The following is a 22,278-nucleotide window of genomic DNA, read 5'->3' as shown; positions in this document are numbered from 1 at the left end:
ACCTGGGGACTATACGTAGAACAGATATGGAATGGAATTTTGTAAGTTGGACACATATGATGCTTTTTCATATGTTTGACCTTTCACTTGTCATTCCAGTCTCTCAGGCCCAGGTATCAGTAAGATTTATTTCATATCTACAGATTATTGATCACCACAGGCAGTTGTGAAAAAGAGAAATAATTATATGTGACTATAATTATACATATATGTATTATACATGAAGTTCTATATATAATATAGATGCCTAGAAAAGTCTGGCAGGGCTCTTATAAAATTGATAACAGTGATTAACTCTGAGGAAGGGAAAAGGCACTAGGATGGGAATTGGATCGATAAAAGGGAACTTTAGACTTGTTTGTAATGTGTGACTTTTTATACAAAGAATATATTCGTATACTATTTATGTATTTTAAAACATCAACTTAGAGGAAAAAGCAACAAAAGTTTTGGTTGGGCTTCCCTGGTGGCGCAGTTGTTGAGAGTCCAACTGCCGATGCAGGGGACATGGATTCGTGCCCCCGTCCGGGAAGATCCCACATGCCGCGGAGCGGCTGGGCCCGTGAGCCATGGCCGCTGAGCCTGCACGTCCGGAGCCTGTGCTCCGCTATGGGAGAGGCCACAACAGTGAGAGGCCCGCGTACTGCAAAAAAAAAAAAAAAAGTTTTGGTTGTCCGAAACTACCATCTAACTAGAGAAACAGTCAATCTAATCTAGTTGGGGAAGGAAAACATTCATTTTAAAAGACCTATCATCACATTTATAAGCAATAAACCAAAAAGTAGAAATCAAATGCAATACCAAATTAGCACTACAATGCCAAGTTATGCACATTATTAGGAAAATTTTCTAAAAAGGTGAGTTCTGAAGTAGAACTAAACCCACACCCACTCACTACCTAGAGAGAACTCTTGTGGTGTCCTCCTTCCCTGGCCTGTCTTTTCCCATTCCTTCCACGCGGGTTGAGTAAACAAAAGGGACTATACCGGAAAAAATAAAACATAAATATTTATTGATAAACAGATAAAATCATTTGCAAAATACTATAACAGAAACAAATGTGAAAAAACATACTTAACATCTATATGTCTTAGACGTTAGATATAAACTATAATATAAGGCAGTGTATAAATCCTACAAGAAAAGTGAAACTACAGCACTAATGGGAGATCAGAAGAAGAGAGTCTCTCAGTTGGTGAGCTACAGACAGACTTTATGAAGCAGCAGTTGGAACAGACCATGAAATATGGCAATACTGTGAATACACAAAGATAGGGAAACAGGAACTCTAAACACAAAGAAGAGTGTGACCATAACAAATGTAGATGGGAAAATTCTGGGAACTAAGGAACTAGAATGGTTTGAGCTGGATTATTAAGTCTAAAGATCTAAGTGTAAGAGAGAAAAACTATATATAAAGTCTTAGGGGCTTCCCTGGTGGCACAGTGGTTAAGAATCCACCTGCCAATGCAGGGGACACGGGCTCAATCCCTGCTCCGGGAAGCTCCCACATGCCGCGGAGCAACTAAGGCCGTGCACCACAACTACTGAGCCTGCACTCTAGTGCCCATGAGCCACAACTACTGAAGCCTGCGTGCAGCAACAAAGACCCAACACAGCCAAAAATAAATTAACTAATGAAAAAAAATTTTTTTAATGGTAACTTTCATGTTAAAAAAAAAACCACTATAAAGTCTTAGAAGAACACAGGGGAAAAGCTTCATGATACTGTATTTGCCAAGTTCTTGAATACGACACCAAAAGCACAAGCAATAAAAGAAAAAATAGATAAACTGGACTATATCAAAATTTTAAAACTTTTGTGCATCAAAGGACAAAGTGAAATGGCAACCCATAGAATGGGAGAAAATACTTGTAAATCATATATCTGATAAGAGATTAATATCCTGAATATGTAAAGAACACCTGAAACTCAACAACAACAAACAGCCCAATTACAAAATGGGCAAAAGACTTGAATAGACATTTCTCCAAAGAAAATATACAAATTTCCAAGAAGCACATGATACTCAACACGACTAATCAAAGGCAAATCAAAACCACAGACACCACTTTACTCCCATTAGGATGGCTATCATCAAAAAACTAGAAAACAACAAGTGTTGGTGAGGATGCAGAAAAACCGGAACCTTCCTACACTGATGGTAGGAATGTAAAATGGTGCAGCTGCTGTGCAAAACAGTATGGCAGCTCTGCAAAAAGTTAAATAGAGAATTATCATATGACCCAGCAATTTCACTCTTAGGTATACACCCAAAATAACTGAAAACAGGTATGCAAACAAATGCTTATACACAAATGTCCATAGCAGCACTATTCACAGTAGCCAAAAGGTAGAAACAAACTAAAGGTTATCAAAAGATAAATGAATAAACAAATTGGGATATATATATATATATATATATATATATATATACACACACACACACACACACACATATATATACACATATATATGTGTGTGTATATATATATATGTATATATATATAAATTCAGCCATAAAAAGAAATGTACTGATACATGGTACAATGTGGATGAACCTCAAAAACATTATGCTAAATTAAAGAAGCCAGACACAAAACGACACATTATATGATTGCATTTATATGAAATATCAAGAATAGGTAAATTCAGAGACAAAGCAGATCCGTGGTTGCCAAGGGCTGGGTGGAAGGGGGAATGAGGAGTAACCGATTAATGGTTATAGGCTTTTTGGGGGGGGTGATGAAAACGTTTTAGAACTAGATAGAGGTAGTGGGTGCACAACAATGTGAATGTACTCAATGTCATTTAATTGCTCACTTTAAAAGGATTAATTTTATGTTATGTGAATTTCACCTCAATTTAAAAAAGAAGAAAGGTATCTATAGAGATTTTGAAGCTAAAAAATTGTTTTATTCCCCAGATAAACTGCCTTCAGGGACAGGGAAATGAAGAGGATAATGCTGACAGTGGTTGTTTTTTATTGTGAATGAGGTAAAAGTTCAAATCAAGAACTGTGTTTTGTTACAAAAATGGTCTGACATTTAATCCTTCTGAACTATATCTGTTAGGAAAAAACTCCAGAATCATCATTCAGCTGAGATGTAGGTGGCAGAACAATCAAACAAAAACCCTCCCCAAATCATCCAGCTAATATCCATTATCTTACAACATGGCTCTTGCAAACCACGGTCCTCAGGTTAATGGAGGAACTAATTTGATTTTCCTTTGTAGTTTCTTTCTCCTCGTCCTTTCATTCCACCCCTGTTCTCCCCCCTCATCCCACAGATGAACGGCCAGTTTCAGAGTCCACAAAACAGAGATAACTAAGTTCATCTGCGTATCATATCTTCTACATTCCCACCAATAAAGAAGAAATTAGACCTAAAGATAGTACATTATTTTAGGATTTAAGGGTTATCTCTCTTTCCTAAAGGGCAGATGGAATTGCCTTCAAACCTTAGGACACCATTTCCAAAAACTGACCTGGCTCTTCCCTCCACTTTTTTTTTTAAAAATTTATTTATTTTTGGCTGCATTGGGTCTTTGTTGTTGCGCACAGGCTTTCTCTAGTTGCAGGGAGCGGGGGCTACTCTTCGTTGCGGTGCGCAGGCTTCCCATTGCGGTGGCTTCTCTTGTTGTGGAGCACGGGATCTAGGCATGCAGGCGTCAGTAGTTGTGGCTTGCGGGCACTACAGTGCAGCCTCAGTAGCCGTGACACACGGGCTTAGTTGCTCTGCATCATGTGGGATCTTCCCGAACCAGGGCTCAAACCTGTGTCTCCTGCATTGGCAGGTGGATTCTTAACCACTGTGCCACCAGGGAAGCCCTTTCCTCCACTTTTAATCACCAAACATTCTCATCACATTCCCAGAACCACTGCAATTCTAGAATAAGTACTCATATGCTGTATCTACCCAGCCCCCTCTGGCAAGACACCACCTTCTTAAACCTTGAAAGAATGGACTCATCTTTTCTTTACAGGTATGGAGGAAAAGTATCTTTGAGATAAATCAATAGTCTTAAATTCCAGAAGTAATAATAAATATCTTCCTGATATTCAACCAAAGGCCTTTATTCTGCAATGGAAGCCAATTAAGACCAGAAAGGTACTTATCCACCTTTCCAATGAGCGATCTTCCTCCAATGGAAGATTAAGTCCACTGGAAGACTGGATGAACTGGCTGGAAGTCAAGGGATCGATCACACAGCTTGGCGAGGCATGAAGTTGGTGAAATCCCTGATGCCATATTTTCCTCTGTGTCTACAGTGGGTTCCTGATACAAATGGATAATTTTCTGGCAGGAAGGTAAGAAGGTGGGAATGAGGAGCCAGGTCTTTGCATTTGCATCTGTATATATCATCAGGCTCATGTCTGAGTTTGTGTACCCAGCCCCTCTAGTTCTAACTTTCCTGCAATGAGGCCTAGTATCCTCCAAGTTTGGGGGTGGGGAGTTGACCTGAGAGAAACAAAGGCAGTGACTTGCGGTCTAATTTATTCCCAGTATATAAGAGAGAGAACACCAACACCAAGGACTGCAGAGGAGACATGAACTGGATGGCCTACAAAAACTCTTATCCTTCATCTCTAAATTCTCTAAAACATTAGCTAGCTTATCCCCACACCTAGGTCTCCCATATTCACCCCTCCTTACCACCAACAGCCTCAAATTTCACCTAAATCATAGTCATCTTCTCACCATCTCCAGACCAGTGAGGCCCATCTAATTTTCTCAAGTTCACCAGCAAACAAAAAATGTCTTTAGGAAGTAGGGAAGAGAAGGGTGAGTGAAGCTCATCATTGGGGATCCTCAAAAGGGGTTAGGAAAGAGAAAAAGAAAAGGAGAAACACATTAGAAACATTGCTATTAGGACAACATTCAGCTGCTTTATCAGTGATTAACACTCCCTGGAGTGATAAATACTTTACTCAACTATAAACTAAGCAAGCAAAGGAGTTGATGGAAAAGTAACTTACCCTGCTAAGCCCTCAGCTTCCTTCCTTCTCTCTTTCTTCCAAGTGAAGTAAATGCTTGATCTCCTCAGATCTACGTTGTGGCTGATTTGCAGCTGTCCCTTCATATCACTTTCCTTTGCAAACTGCTGAAATGCTGAGTCTCTGTGATAAGGTATGCCCTGCCAACCAGACAGACAACACTGAATTCTCCCTAACGAGGCAAGTAAGGACCTGGCCCCCTGCCCTTGGACTTCTCTCTTTCTGACCTTCCTTCTCTGCCAGGAAGGCTCAGAACTCTGTCAACACTCCCAAACTCACCAAAGGCCAGGCAGGCTGAGGAAAGATGAAGCTTACTGCTTCCTGGACCTCTCTTACTAAGGCAGCATTTCTGCTCCCAGTCCACAGCGTCAGGAAAAAGCCCTTGGGATTAGTTCAGAAGTCAGTATTTGATTGAAAAAGGTAAACACTAGCCCAGAGGAACAGGAACCCCTAGAGTTCTAGATGTCAATCTAGACACAGGATGAGTTCTCCCAAGCCCCAAGTCCTTTTTAACGTAACAAACACTGCTCAAACACAACTCAACAGTGACCAATGTAGGTTTAAGTACAAATATGATACCCAGAAAAGGAGAATACAAATGGTCATTTAATGGTACAGAAAGAAATCAATTGGAGGGGAAACGTCCAGAATTAATTTGTAAAATTCAATTTCCCTGAAAGGAGAGCAAGGCACTTTCTGAGTGAATGTCATCAGGGGCATTCCACCTGTTTATTTTAAAAGAGGAATAAAATTTTCTGGAATATTAAAGTAAGCAAGACCAAAAACACACACTATTTCTAGGAAGAGAAAATAGAAAAGAACTCAAACATCTCATTCCTTCCTGTAATGGATGCTGATCCAGGGAATTTAATTCCACATTTCTAGCTCCTTTTCACTTAGAGCTATCAAGCTCCAGAACCTATCAGAGTTGTTAGTGCAGTGGTCCTATATGACTCTACGACCTGACGCTGCTTATATGTGGGCCTAGCTATGTCACTTACCTGCCTCTGTGAACATCAGCAAATTGGGGAACAGAACCACTTGCAATAAGGTCCTGGACCGTGGCAAATAAATCTATGCATGAACAGATGCAGAGAATGGATTCCAAAGGAACCCCAAAATGTAGAAAGCACAAACTACAAGCAGGGAAGGTGGAAGAAAAGTGTTAAGGATGCAAAAAAAACATTACATAATATTATGTAGAATAGCTGTGGACAAAGGAAAATCAGTTGCAACAGGCAAAAATCCTGAATAAAATAGGGGTAATTCATTTTAAGCAAAGGTTTCAGGCCAATTTCAAGTTTAACTGGCAGAAAATTGAAAGGTTTTGAGGTTTGTTAATGGCTGAACTGCAAAAGGTAAAAGAACTCAGATTGTCTTTTCTAACTCAGAAGTGTCATCTTTGAATATAAAGGGAGATGATATATAGAAAAAAACTGACATTGAATAGTTTACATTTCACCATCATTACTACTGTTCTGGTAGACATTTAAATTTACAATTTAGAAAGATCTGAACTTTTCACAATTTGCATTCATCATGAGTTACATTAAAAAAAAAAACCTTTAAAAGTACTTCTATGGTTCGTTGTGAAACTAGTTAGAAGACAGACTAGAAAGAGCTTCCTATTCAACAAGTACAAAGGGGGCTTCCCTGGTGGCGCAGTGGTGAAGAATCCTCCTGCCAATGCAGGGGACACAGGTTCAAGCCCTGGTCTGGGAAGATCCCACATGCTGCGGAGTAACTAAGCCTGTGAGCCACAGCTACTGAGCCTGTGCTCTAGAGCCCGCGAGCCTAGAGCCCATGCTCCGCAAGAAGAGAAGCCACTGCAATGAGAAGCCCGCATACCGCAACGAGAAGCCCCCGCTCTCTGCAACTAGAGAAAGCCCGTGCACAGCAACAAAGACCCAACTCAGCCAAAAAGTAAGTAAAATAAATTAAAAAAAAAAAAAAAGTAGGAAGGGATCTATGAGGCACTGGGTGATATTCTACCACTCTTCATGTATACCACTTTTTCTGAGTTCCATTCCTTCCTCTTATTTTCTTCTTAATTTTTGCCATTAACCCTAATTCTTCTGATTTGCTAATGATATTTTATGTTTACCCATGATTCCCATAAACACTATATAACCCTAGTAATGGACCTAAGGAACTAAAGAAGTTCCTGCTACCTGATATATTAGTTAAGCTCTTAATTTAGAGATGCATAGTTTTCACAGACCAATAACATCAAGAGAATATTTAAGGTATACAGTACATAATAACTGTAAAGGCAGCTCATGGACTGGGATGCAAGTTAATATTACAGCAAGCAGAAGCTGTAATGATCAACAATTGGAGTTCTGCTTGCTACCTTGAATTAGGCATGTATATATACTTCAAGTTAAATTAATGCTTTTTTTTTTAAGTCTTTATTGAATTTGTTACAGTATTGCTTCTGTTTTATGTTTTGGTTATTTTCTGGGCCGCGAGGCATGTGGGATCTTAACTCCCTGACCAGGGATCGAACCCACACCCTATGCATTGGAAGGCAAAGTCTTAACCACTGGACCACCAGGGAAGTCCCTAAATTAATGCTTTATAATGTGTATCATTATAATTATTGTTGAAAAATGTAATTAAAGTTGCTATACAATTATATTATTATAAAATGTTGAACAATATGCAAATTTCGCTCAATTTGCAAAATTCTATACTTATTTTGATTGTGACAAAGAACGAAAATGCAGTATTATTCTTTTCTTATTGTTAAAACTTAATAAATTTGAAATACTACTGTAACAAAATTCTAGACAATAACATTTTCTTTCAGTTAAAAGTTAAGTGAAACACTGATTTTAAATAACAGATTTAGGCCTATAATAGGCACCCAGAGTGCTCAGTTACTAATGCTCATGTAAAACAAGTATAAGCAAAGTAAAAAAAAAAGGAAAAATTTATGAAGACAAGAATTTAATTCATCATATTACCATGAACTACCCATTAGATAATTTTCTCTGAATATCCCAATTCTACTAACAGGATTTTCTGATTTGCATGAGGTCAAATCAGACTACATCTTCCAAATAAAACCCAACACAGAGATAGGAGCAGCGGCCCATGCATGGAATTTATTGTGTGCTACTGTTTATAAAATACTCAAATAGTCCTGCACATGCATAATATTTCCAACTTAGAAAGGAGACCATACAGGGTGCACTTTCTGGCAAACAAACAATAGATGGTTCCGCTGCCTGGAGCTCTGAGTTGTATTCCAGGGCATGAGGGAAGCAGGCCACCAAAGTAAAGGGAAATACCAAACTACTGTGGCAATCAATACAGGTCAGTAATTGTGAAAAATTAGCACATGGTTCCATTTAGTCTAACCAAGCAGTTCTGCAACTATCAAAAGAAAATGTTCAACATGCAATCTTGACTTTTATGCTTCCACTAACATCTGAATGACTGAACAGAACTGTTGCTTCTATGCTGCACTGCTTAATCAAAAACACTTCCAGAACATTTTAAAATTTCCTTTGCATCAAAACATAAAATGATAGGAAGCCAGCAGTAAATCACCCTGGTGGCTATTTAAGCAACTTGAGTACTCACAGTAAACTAAAATTTCTCATAACATCTAGGTAACCTATACATGTCGTACCTGTACATCATAGGTCTATATATTAAATATTTGCAAAATGAAAACATGCATACACAAAATACGTCAAGTTTTACAGACATGATTTGAATTAAAATTTACTTTGACAATGTACAAACTTCTTTTAAAGTACCTTAAATGAGTAATTCTGTAATTCTTCATAATTCTGAAATTTAGAGATTTTCTTCTTAAATCTCTGGGGTGTAAATCTCAAAAGATCTGGGCAAGAAAGATTCTAAATTAGTTTTTGGATTTGTGTACAAGTAAGAGAGTCTGCCTAGAAATAGGTTATGCATTCATAATTGAAAAATACCAAGACTATATTACAGAATTAGCCACATTTAGGAACTACAGACCTGAGGTCAGCATTTTGTATAAATGCCAACTGGGTTTCTCAGCATTTTGCCCATAATTCAAAACACAGCTTAGTAACCTCGGAAATGTATTTTAAGACCATGCTAACTCATCCTTTAAAGACATTTCATGGGGGAAAAAAAAGTCCACATTATCTCTTAGGATTGTATTTGAAGTTATGGTTGAAAAACAAAATCTAATTCTACTGAGGGGAAAAAGAAATCTCATTTGTAAACTTAAATGTGTGAACCACAAGCATAAATGGAGGTGTAGTTGCCCTCCACTGGAAATTGCCCCAAGCCCCTTGCTCACTGCTCTCCACCTTGGCAGCGATGACCCAATCTTATCAGATAGCACAACATGTCCCAGGGCCCTCAAGCCTCCATCCAGGAAGGGGGCTGGGGTCTCAAAAGCACAATGGTTTCTCCAGAGGGACTGTGACATTTACAGTCAGCTTGACCGACCCCTCCAGCTCCTCGGGTGATCTGTCCATTTGGGGCCCGAGCTGTGAGAGTCCCTGGGAAGCCGTGGGTCACTGGGCACCATGGTTGCCAGTCCCGTGGTTCTCAGTGGCATGTGCGGTGTTCAGAGAATTGAAACCATCTTGCTGTACAGCATCTTTCCGGGGTGGCATTCTCTCATTGATCCTATCCAAACCCTTTGCCTCTTCAAAACTGCAGATTCTATGTGGTGGAGAGAATCCTCGTATTGCTTAACAAAATGCAAATTTGATACGTCAGTAATTGAAAAACATTTCTGAGATTTCAAAAACATAATTAATGATTTTTAAGAAGAAAGAAATTAGTTGTACATAGCAACATTTAAATCTTACTTTAACTGAAGCCTATCCCCATTCTAGATTTCCCCTTAAAAATGTGAAATGTTTAAACCTAAATATAAACATGACAGCTTCATAGACGACAAGTGTTACATAGCCTTAAAAAAAACACACACACAAAAATAATCCTCCCCTGCCCCCAAGACCTCCAGGCAATGGTCTCAGGGTCTCAACCTGACTTCTACTACATCAATTATCTCCTACCTCAGGCCCTAAGATCACCAGTGACTATCACAGTAAGGCAGCAACAAGAGTAGGGGCAAGTGAGGAGGCTAAACAAGGTTAATCCTCAACATACAAATCTGTACCAAGAGCGTGGGAGAAGAAAAGAAAGTTAAAATTTAGCAGATCAGAACTACCTTGGAGGTCAAGGTATTATCGCCCCATTACCACCAATATGAAATGAAAAAGGTAGGAAATGCCTCCAGGAGTTAGATCTGTGTTTGGCAGATTGTAAAACGTATTTATAGTTCCATATTTTAGGAGATGTTTTCCTTAATTCACTGGCCATTCACTGCCTGTTCTTTGGAAACCCAAATCAAAATAAACGGCAATCCTCCTCCAATAGTTATGGTTTCTCATTCACTTCATCTGGAGTGATGTATCCTCTATTATTAAAATGTACATTAAAAAAATTTCCATACTATTGGTTATAATTTGGTTGCTTTAATATGCAATCCCTGGGACTCAGAGTCTGTGCATGTGAACCAAGTAAGGGGTTGGGGCAGCAAAGCTTTCAGCAACGTGGAATACCAACCCAATACATGATATACGCGATGTAATATTATCAGCAAACACTAGCCCAGACTGCAGCACAAAATCACAGTGACAACTCTGCACTCTCAGGTGAATTACTGAAAATGAGTATGTCATTTTTATATCATGAGTATACCAAACCTACATCTAGAGAGGATTGCACTTCAGAATTTAAAAATCTGAGTAGCACAGAATCATGCAAAATATGGAACAGATCTTTATTTGCAACTGTAAATGCTATAATATTATACCATAACATGCTGTACTCTAAAGAATTCTGGAACATTAAATGCTGGTCGCATTACTATACTAGAAAAGGGAAAAAACCAAATTGTCACTATGGAACTCAGTCCTTTTGATTTAAAAAGAAGAAGAAGAAAAAGATATGACTGTTAAACTTGATGAGTCAGTGAGTCTGATTCATCTTGGACTGTGCAAGCTAGAAGTAAGACACACCCACAGGACATTCACTGATGCCCACCCACACACCACAGATCTCTGCCCAGTGCAAGGACTCTGATCGTACCTTTTTCAGCCTCAATAGCCTCAACTGTGGCTGTACAGAAGTGAGCAGAGGCATGCAAAATGAATGAGAGAGATGAGAAGGGTCATATCGTACAGCAGAAAAGGCAATGATTACTTAAAATATAACAGTACCCCATACTACATTATCATTTACAATTTAACATATATAGTACCCGTATTAGAGAGCCCCATCCAATCCCCCAATTCCTGACACAGCACAGTTTACACACAGCACTAAGACACCATCGCTCAGAGCACAGAACACATAGACCTATTGTAAACACAGACACCTCAGCATCCATGCAAATGCACACTAGTATTAATTACCCATCTTGAATTCAGTATTTTGATGACGTTAGAATTTTCCAACATGTTTATTATGTCACATCCATCACAATCACAAGGAAATTCTCTAGAGTGAAATTATGATGGTAGAATTGCAGTAGAGCAAACAGAATGAGATTCTTTTCTTTCATGTCTAACTTATCACCAGTTGGTCCCCTAAGATATAAACTAGAAGGGGTCAGCAATGCTTTTCCTGTCACTTCTAATTCATAGGGCAAAGCATAAGCTGCAAAAGTTGGTATGGCTACAATGAAATTTATGGTCAGTAAACTTGGTGAATTACTCTAATTAGAACAGTTCCATAGTGCTGTCCTCTGTGGGTAATCTAAAAGGACTCCTCTTATCTACTAGAAACGTCCTTTCTATTATAACTGGTGTTCCAAATATCTAAAGATATCTAAAGATATCAACATGTAACATATATAAAAATCCATTTATGTTCAGTGTATCACGAACTCAAATCTACCTCAGTTACTAACAGCCTCAAGTGACAATAAGAAGGCTACTGAGCATGTTTTCAAGCTCATCTACCAACTAGAGAGGAATCAAGAGATAGAACTGAGGTCTTACAGGCAATAAATCCTGTTCATTTCATGATATGGACATACATATAGGTCATATAAATGAGAAATACATTCTTGGTATAGCTTGTCTCTGGCCCATTTAGAGAATTGCAACATATTTAGTCATACATATTTTTGTAGTCAAAGATTCTTTTGGTTCATTTCTGGGTTCAAACTGTATAAAGCACTCACACTGAGGACCAGGACCAAAGATTGCAGAGGACATTATTGCCTGATAATACTGCCAAGTCTCAATTCTTACTTTACCCAAAGTGCACAAATTCATACTACTGATAATGTTCCATCCCTTCTACTTTGCTTCTTCAATGATAAGGCCAATTAGAATAATTATTCCTAAAATGAACTTTTAGCAGTACACATGATTTAGAAATAATAAAATTTATCCAAAGCAGTTATTAATGTGAAAGGACACTGATGAATCTAAGGAATTAAAGAAGGCTAAATTAGATGTTTGTAATCTCAATCAGATAGTAAAGTGGGGACCCCCAAAAAAGGAGCATAAACACTGAATAAAGGAAGAATTAATTTTTCTCAACTGTTAAATCATATTACAAATTAAAGCAGATATACTTATTGTATACCCACTGTACTTATTTAAATCACCATTTAAAAAATCTAGCCCTGTACACTTGGAAAATACTCTTGGAATTTGTCCAGACAGAAAACTGGGATAAATGACCCACCTCTACTGGATCAGCCCTGGAATTCCTATTCTTCAAAACATGGACTATTTTCTTTATAATTTAGAAATTAAATAGGGAAAAATAAAATGCCTATCAGAATCTATGTTTTAAAGAGCTTGTGGTAACAGAAGTGATTTTATATGAGATATTTCATAATTTGTATTTTATATATAGTAATAAATTAAAAATAAAAAACTGATTATCACTGTAAGAATTAGTATCTATTTTAGTATGTCGATAGTTTTAAAGTCTATAAAAATTTTTTTCAAATTATGAAAATGACAATACACTTTTGGGGGCTTTTAATTTTATATGCATTTTCTAGGTCAATTTATATTCTCTGCTCTTTCCCAAGGCCTCTAAATGCTCCTAAATGCTTTTTAGGACACAAAATGTACATCACACTCAAAATTGCATACCATGTTAAGTTTGAATGCTTAGAATTCAAAGAAGATCATTTGAAGCTTACATATTAAGCTGGAAAGAAAGAGATCTGATAATTGCAAAATTCTATCTGAAAAGCACTATTTTTCCTCAATTTTTTTCAGTTTTATGGGGCATCTTGACATGACCTTACTAAGTTTGAGTGTAATGCTGTTTCAAACTGTGTTCCTCAATACTACACAGGATAAGTGATCAAGAGGAATTGACCTTACTATAATATAGATGGCCACATATTTTCTCATCTAGGTCCTCATGAAGGTAGCATTATAACGGCTAGCTCCCAATCAAACTTCCAAGAAGAAAATGCACATAAAATATGATTATCAAATCCTACTCCAACAGAGTTATGCAGTTTGTAAAAACACTTGAGAAATATCATAAATTAACTGTAAAGTTATTGATGAGACAATTTCTATTTTCTGACAATAGGACGGAGGTCTTAGAATTTTATAACTTTCTTTTTGCAATACTTAGCTCTCAGGTATTCACGTCAGGGGTCATGTCTACTAAAATTTTAAATGTTACATAAATTTTTAAAAATCACATGGGTGATCATACTTCTGTATGAGTTTTGTTATTTGTTTCAAAATGGGTTTGTCTTATGATAGAGAAATCACTTCAACCAAATGTAAACCACACGATCGAGATCCATTGCTGGCAGAGCTAGGGAGCTATCTAGTTTCCCAAATCGGACCCCTTAAGCTCAGCGCCATCCAGTAACTCACTCTACGCCGGGAATAGACAGTCCCTTCAGTAAAGCTGTCTTTCAATCCTTCCCTGCAGTTGGGGGTGATTTCAAAGTTGGAAGACTGAGCTTCAGGCTGCATGCAAATTAAGAATAAATAGATGTGCTGAGCTCTCAACAAAGCATGTAATTAGCAGGCACTAATTGCAAAATCTGAAAGAAAGGTTCGCTGTGGATACAACATAAAAGTAACAAAATATCCAAGGATAACTGAGAGATGACCGTAGTTTAGATTTACTTAAGTGTGAGACCCTTTAGGTTTTCTTTTCCTTTTCTGAACAAACAGGAGGAAGGATATGGCATTTTTCAAGTTATTAAAATTCATCCTTTTCTATTAACATTCTTGCTAGTTTTATTGAATGTTTAAGGTCTTCTTAATTTGTTTTAATGAAATTATTTTTTGCTCATTTTCCTAATGTTTACAAGATAATAAGAAAAATGAAGGGCAAGAAATATAAAGAAAATCAGAGCAGATTTTTTTTAAATCAATAAAAGAAACCTCATTCAAAATGAAAATTTGAAGATATAATTTCAAAACATACTTATATATCTCACATATACCAATACCAGTAGTGGTAGCAGACAACACAATAACATATAAATAGAACATGTATAGGCTACAAGTAGAAATTATTTATCTACAGAAAAATTCTTTTTATTTATTTAAGCATTTATTATGAGACCGAGTGAAATGAAATTGTGAAAAGTCAATCTAATTTAAATTTATTCAAAATTTAAAATTAAAATTTCCTATTTTTTTGCCTTAAAAATTTGACTAATTACAACACCAAACATGACTGAGAAGACATCAGATCTGTTGCTTCCTGTTTTAATACAACAATGACCCTTGGAGGGCTGTCAAAAGTGACTACAATAAAACATAAATTAAGGCTTTACATATCACATTTTCTGCTTTCCAACCACAAGGGAAAGAAATCTAGACTTTCAGTTATTGGGTATAGTCTATAACATTCACATCACTTTCTTCTATTTAATCTGTAATGGGCTTTCAAAAAGTTAACCCAGTATTTACACAAATACTTACTCCAAAAAAACTTAAGATTTTTTTTTAAATATAAAATATTCAATGAGCCAGATTACAGGAATGCTTTACGTATAATTCTTTTTATTTTCATGCAAAATAAAGGCACACTTAATAACACCCTTTCAATTTTGACTTACAGGATTTAAATTCCACCCCTTATAACAATGACTTAATATCTAACGTTACATTCATGTTGAGAATGCACAAAGTACAGCAACAATGCAGCAAACCTCAAAACAAGGTGCTACAAAGTTGCTTCTACATCAAGACAGACAAGTGTCTGATAGAGTAATTTAACTTAACATACTTTTACAGACATACAGCTAACCTAAAGAGAGACAGACAGATTTAGGAAAGCAGCTACATCTGCAGAGGAAGGAAACAACGTGTTACAGACAGTCAATTATACATAGAACATTTGACAAACACCACAGAAAACAAACTTTGGCATCATTTACCAGGGTACAAAACCTTGCACAAATGTTTTGGCAAGTGAAGTGCATAAGTAATGTTCTGGGGCTCAAGCAGATTGTTAATTCTAAAATTAACATCTGAAAATGTAAGCACAGTCTAATACAATTACATAAATTAGAAAGATAAAAAAATAAGAAACTTGGAATTACATTTCCATTTAAGTAATATGGATATCCTTGATTCACATTCTGAAACTGAAGCTTTAAAAAGAAAATGGTGCATTAGACAAACGAATAAATAATTTCAGACATTATGATATGAGTTATTCCCATATCATTTCATGAAAAGCTGAGAGACCGATCATTATTTTCAATTGAAAGGAATACCCATTTTATCATTTTCTGGCCTGGTCAGGTTATTAATCAGACACTACCTATCATATAGTATTCTGCTTGTATCAGCTGCTGAGACAAGAACTAAAAAGCAGAAAGAATTCCCTGCATGCATTATGTGTATTGTTAGCAAAAGAGTGAGGTGTGCCCCAGTCCATGTGAGGCACAGCAAGTTGCATAACATCATTACCACTTTGCAGGGTCTGCCGTCCTCCAGCTAACACTCCACTAGGCAACATCCCTGTGGGAGTCAGGCCCTTGAGTGTCAGCACACTTTCACTCTCCTCCCTATAGCAGAGAGATATAACAAAGATCAGAGACTTCCAACAAGTACTTAGGTTAAAAGAGGAGATGGGGCCCAGATGCAGGCCATGTATGTAACTTATGACATTCATTGCTATTACCATATTTTCCTCAATTCCAAGATATACATTTTTCCACGTTCTAAATGTTTCAGATATGAGGGTATGCCGTACAACTGAGACATATATTGTTCTTCCTGAAAAGATTTATTAAATATGTGGTGAGATTCATCACCAATGGGTATCATAATATTGATAAAATATGGTATTTCATGTCTGATATAAGCAGTTTTGCAAACAAATTTTTAAGGACTAACCCATTCATGTGCACCCTTAAACCTGGTCTTCCTGAATTAACCCCAGGAAGACAATTTGTGACTCCAGCAAAAAGGACTTCCTTTATAGATGAGCAAGTTCATCAGGAACACTCTAAAATGTGCCCCCTCCTCCTTATTATGCTCTAATTTTAAGGTGTAGATCTAATACTTTCATCACAGAAGGACAAGAGATGCCAAAGGTGAACAATAATAATCACAAGGGTCAAAAATACTAGTTTCAAAGGGACCTGTGTTCCCCTCTTCAACATGTAAGTATACAACTTCTTTATAGAAAGAATGCTACTATATTGCTTTTAGATATCAAACAGGACACCGCTTATAATAAAGTATAATAAAAGTGATTTCTGTAAAACAAATCATTGGGAAAATATATCATTACCTGAGAACAGAGAAGACCCTTGCCATCTTGCCAATTGCTCGAATTTTGTTTCTTATGATTTCTTTCCGGGCTGCAGCTGAACCTACTTTCAATGGAATAAATAGAAAGAAAGACTCAAGTTTAGGGCATCCATACTTGTACCATTCTATTAGCCTGCTTCACTCTCATCTGAACCAACACCAAGCCCCTCGCCACCAGCTCACATGGAAGAAACTAGATGAACTCATGCCAAAAAGCTTCTCTTTCAATGTTTAGCTCAGCACTGATCTAATACTGGGATCTGACACAGATACAACTGAAAAGTAATCAGCCAACTTTATCACTCTCACACTACTGACTAACCAGTAAAACAGCAATGGGAAAGAAACTAGAGTCCAACCTGTATCACAAGCCAGAGGACAAAAAAATGGTAACAATTCTACAGTCATTGTTTAATTCTCATGAGAGCCTATGGCATGCAGACTAACAGAACAGAACTGGTCATAACCTTTAGACTTCTGTTTGATTATCATAAAAGCCTTTGACATGCAGGCTGGAAATATCCCATCATACTATGACAAAAGAAGCTTCCTTGCTCAAAGTTGGTCTGAAAACAGTGATATGAAGCGACTACTGGGCAGGTGACCCAGAACGAGGGACCATAGCAGCATTTCAACAATGTACATCTCAACCTCATGGACTAAGTGTCCTCTAAGGTCATGCAAATATATACAAGCTTTTACATCCCTAGGTGAGTATGACACAAGGAGAGTGAGCAATGAGAAAAGACTCCCCAAAAAACATGGCTAAAGAATCACTAATGCTTCATCTCGAAATGGTTAGCTGCACTGCCTATCACTGATACAGAAGAGAATATATCAAAATAACTGAATCTTTGCCTGAATAAAGACTCAGAGGTTGTTATCTTCCTTCCCTTGGCCTCCAGAAAGAACAACAACAATCTCAGTCCTGTTATCTCATATACAGCAACTAGAATCACTCTGGACCCAAGAGTGTGGTTCCTTAGAACTGTGCTTCAACATGATGAAAACAAACATATGGAAGCACCGTGGTTGAGGAGAAGGTTAAGGAAAGGCTAAAGACACTAGACCAAAAGGGGCCTTAGGTACACAGAGGTCTGAACAACCAAAAGTCTTTTGGGCTAGAGCATCTTATTTAAAATTCAAGCAGTCCACAAATACATATAATTAAAAACTAAGATGATGACTGGACCTTACTGCAAGGAAACAGAAAAAGAGATCCAATTTCAAAGATGAAAACAAAAGACATATTTTAGAGAAAATAGGCTCCACAACCATGTTTATGATGCTCTAAGTGTAATATTATGAGTGCTGAAGCTATAGCTTTTACAAATCCAAAACTGTGTAGGTCCATGGTACTACACAGGTATTTCTAAGATGCCAAAAAAATTACTTAAAATCTCAAAATCATAGAATATTGGAATCTGAAGACATTAGAGATACTGCAAAGTTCAATTTCCTCATTTTATAGACAAAGAAACTAACTTTACTAAGTGTCTTGTCCAAGGACATAGGGTAAGTCTGATTCTCTTCAAATAAATTAATATATTTTGTTTTAAAATTGACAGAATTTTTGAAATAGCCAGACTGGGGGAGAGGAGTACAGAGATGGGGGAGGATGGCTGTAATGAGATACATTCACATTTTCAGCCTTAATTTATATATCTATAAAACTGAATGATATGTAAACTATACTGATTTCAAATTAAAAATTCACTGGAATATAAAAACACTTTACAAATCAGGATTTTAAATCAGTCTACAAACACATCATGCATAATATTAAAGTAAATGTCCACAGTAAAATTACTTTGGGGAATCAGACAGACAATCAAACACCCCTAGTCATGCAGGGAAAAGTACAAAACATTACAAATAAGCAAAAGAATGAAATTTTAAAACAAGAGGAATGAAAAAGAGGGAAAAATATTTCCATGCACAGAAAGACAGATATCTTGGAATATGACTTCTAAAAACATCAAATTCTAACTTAGATAAAACTTAAACTAAATTTGCACAAGGCCCAAGAGGACTCTGCATAAGTATACTTAATGAATACACAAACTTACATGGACATGAGAATAACTTATGAAGTCATATTTCAAAACAATGTTACTCTGTCTGGTCTGTACCTTTTTTATTGCCATATATGAGCCGTTCTTCAGATGGAGAGTCCAGAAAAAAGGAAGTGAATGATGGAGAAAAGGTGGTTGAGACAAATAAAAAGATAGAGATTTAACTTGGCAGTGGTACTGAAGAATGAATGTAGAAAGAAAGGGAGAAAAATGAAGGTCCTCATATTTGAAATTTGAAAAATGTAGTACTGTAAGATCTGGCAAATAAAGGAGGGATGCCACTGGGTAGAGCTCTAAAGGAAAGATTTCTTAAAAGATATGTGTTCAGAAGAAATTATGGACAGAATGACTATAATATTTGATGAAAGTAGACAAATTAGGGACAGAAAAAAACACGTGAAAACACATAAGACTGATAAAAGACTGTGCTAACAACAATCGCACATTTATATTAATACCCTTAAGGAAATGTGTCACCCATGGAAGTATGTTAAGTGAAAGGTAATGACACAAATGAGATACAAACTCATGTGGTTCTTCAAGGACACCAACATCTGCAAAATCTGTAGCATACACAGAGAAATGTAGGTAACTTTATAAACTACCTCAGTGGAAAACCTTACCCACTCCCAATAAAGGAAAGGCTAAGCCTCCCACACTCCATAATAACAAGAGCACACAATTTCTTGAATCAGAATTGTGGAACTTTTGCACATACTCAGGATCAACAGTATGTGCTGTCTGTTCCCAGTCCAATCTGGGAGTTTTAGGGACATCTTTTTGCACAAATAGCAACAGATTGTTTCAAAGCAAGTAATAGCTCTTAGAGTAGGCAGCAGAGATGTCTCATTTGAGCTTTCCATTCTAATGCTGAGATACATGATTCCATTATAGGAAATGCAAAGTTTTAGTTTAGTAAAACTATAACACATATGGATTATGTATTTCCTTTACCAAACTCAAGACAAAAGATAAATAACTGAAAGAAACAGTATGCATTCTAAATATCATAGAAATCAGTGTTCAGAAATTCCCTTTAATGATTACATAACACCTCTAAAAGGAACACTATGTGCATTTACACATGCAATATGTTTATGCAAATTTTTGCCTTTAAAAATAAACCCACATGTACATTAAACAATACAGAATACCAAAGGCCATCACTTAAGAAGAAAGAGAGTCTTATTCCTTTAGCCAATTTCAGCCTTGAATATGCAAAATCTACTCTTTCCTTCCTCCCAGTGGGAAATGTCCAATCCTGTTCCTTCCCTTCCCCCACAGAAAAGCTAAACCCTTATTGTGTCTCCACAGCAATCCCCAACCCAACAAGTTTTCTTTCTAAGTCAGATTTCTTCCCAGGCCCAGTCCATAACATGGTTCCACTGCTGAGTAGGAAAAGGGGAAGGAGAGGAGAGAAGGTATGCTATCATGCTCAAAGGAAAGAAGAAAAGACAGGGTTAAGGGGAAGAAATAAGGGAATATGTGTAAGAAAGGGAAACAAATGTAGTTCTAGTAGCTCTTTTCCCTATCCCATCCTAGTATCTATCCTAAACTCCTCCCCTTTCCTCCATTCCTCAAGGTTCTTTCTCCCCCAAGCCACTCTCATTCCTTGATGCAAACTCCCATACCCATATTCAAAAAATTTTCTTGGGCTTCCCTGGTGGCGCAGTGGTCGAGAGTCCGTCTGCCGATGCAGGGGACATGGGTTCGTGCCCCGGTCCAGGAAGATCCCACATGCCGCGGAGAGGCTGGGCCCATGAGCCATGGCCACTGAGCCTGCGCGTCCGGAGCCTGTGCTCCGCAACGGGAGAGGCCACAACAGTGAGAGGTCCGCGTGCCGCAAAAAAAAAAAAAAAAAAATTTCTTGGCGTCCCTGCTCTTAATACTTGGTAGTGTAAGGGTGAATAAATGTGGAGTAATTGCACCTGCCATGTTGGCAGTGAAGGGAGATCTATTTCTAGTATTCAAAGATGGAACTCAGTGTATTTTCCCGTAGAAACATTGTCATAATTTTTTAAATTACTTAAAGAGTGGGAAAGAATTTTCATCCTCTCTATTCCCTCAATCTATGGAAGAGAAGATTTTGAGAAGTTGGGTGACTTTCCCAAGATTACACAGCTAGTATAATGGTAGCACCAAGACACCTGAACCACTGATCCTTTTCACTAAACTACAGTGCCTCTTTAATGATCAAATTTGATTCATCTCTGGAGTGTAAGAATGATATAACAAGTTGATAAATAAGCATAATTTATCATTAATAGGAAAAATGTTGATAAGATACATAAAATCTCATTAGAAGGAATATAATAAAATTTTATATTTACTTCTGGTTGAATTCCCAAAAATGATTCAGTATCTATCTTCTTATAAATCATCAGTATCTAAACCAAGTACTATATTAGACTTAACAAGGAAACTTTTTTCCCTTTTTACTATGGAAAGAGGACTAAAGCATCACCTATCACTACTTCTATTTAACACTATTAACAATACTGATACAATTTTTTTTTTTTTCGGTATGCGGGCCTCTCTCACGTTGTGGCCTCTCCTGTTGCGGAGCACAGGCTCCGGACGCTCAGGCTCAGCAGCCATGGCTCACGGGCCCAGCCGCTCCGCGGCATGTGGGATCTTCCTGGACCGGGGCACGAACCCGTGTCCCCTGCATCAGCAGGCGGACTCTCGACCACTGCGTCACCAGGGAAGCCCAAATACAAAATTTTTGAAGAAAAAGAAATAAAAGGTAAAAATGTAGAAAATAAACAATATCAGCCTTATGCAAATGACATATTTTTTAAAGTGAAGGAAAACAAAAATTACCGTAGGAAGTAATTCTGCTGATCCAACTTGTTGAACATAAGATAAACCCACAAACATATAATTCCTTTATACAGTCAGAAAATATAAGAGAGATACCAGTTGCAATAGTAATAAGAACATAAAACACTGAAATATTAATTTAACTTGGTAATAACAGATTTTTCCCAAAGAAAAACTATATAATTTTAAATAATTATATATTAAATATATTAAAAGGAGTAATTATAGTAAATGAACTAATTATATAGAGCAAGAGATTTTGATCTTAGTTTAGAAAATTAAATATTATTTTTTAAAAACTTCCTAGATTCAGATATAGATTTAATGTAACACCAATTAAAACTCCTACTAGATAGTTCACAGAATTTGACAAATTAACAGAAAACTCTATTGAAAAAATTAGTGGAACATGTACAAAAATGATTTCATTATATTATTGATCATTACATCAGTACCTATAACATTATGAAGTAGGAACTATTATCTTCATTTTGAAGATAAAAAAACTGAGGCTCAGAAAGGTTAAGTAACTTGCCCGAGGTCACATAGCCATTATGAGGAACTAGAATCTGAACCCAG

At 37.0% G+C, this 22,278-nt stretch overlaps 1 protein-coding gene across 4 annotated transcripts in view; it reads right to left on the bottom strand.

The window, feature by feature from the left end:
- Positions 1-5,117: 5,117 nt before the first annotated feature.
- PPP3CB (protein phosphatase 3 catalytic subunit beta) overlaps positions 5,118-22,278 on the bottom strand; it is a 51,504-nt gene continuing 34,343 nt past the window's right edge. For 2 of the 4 annotated variants that reach the window (XM_079900960.1, XM_079900958.1), the window contains exons 11-14: positions 16,782-16,866; positions 15,953-16,050; positions 11,112-11,141; positions 5,118-9,702 (exon numbers count right to left, since the gene is read on the bottom strand). In XM_079900960.1, the coding sequence (XP_079757086.1) occupies positions 9,524-9,702; positions 11,112-11,141; positions 15,953-16,050; positions 16,782-16,866 (392 nt within the window). In that variant the 3' untranslated portion in view covers positions 5,118-9,523. The remainder of the gene's footprint in view (positions 9,703-11,111; positions 11,142-15,952; positions 16,051-16,781; positions 16,867-22,278) is intronic. The other 2 variants (XM_079900959.1, XM_079900961.1) reach the window with 2 other exon arrangements.

Source organism: Stenella coeruleoalba (genome assembly GCF_951394435.1).
Source record: "Stenella coeruleoalba genome assembly, chromosome: 16".
Lineage (NCBI taxonomy): Eukaryota > Metazoa > Chordata > Mammalia > Artiodactyla > Delphinidae > Stenella > Stenella coeruleoalba.
The sequence above is the reverse complement of the archived record's forward strand: the minus strand, read 5'-3'. Positions and strand labels throughout refer to the sequence as shown.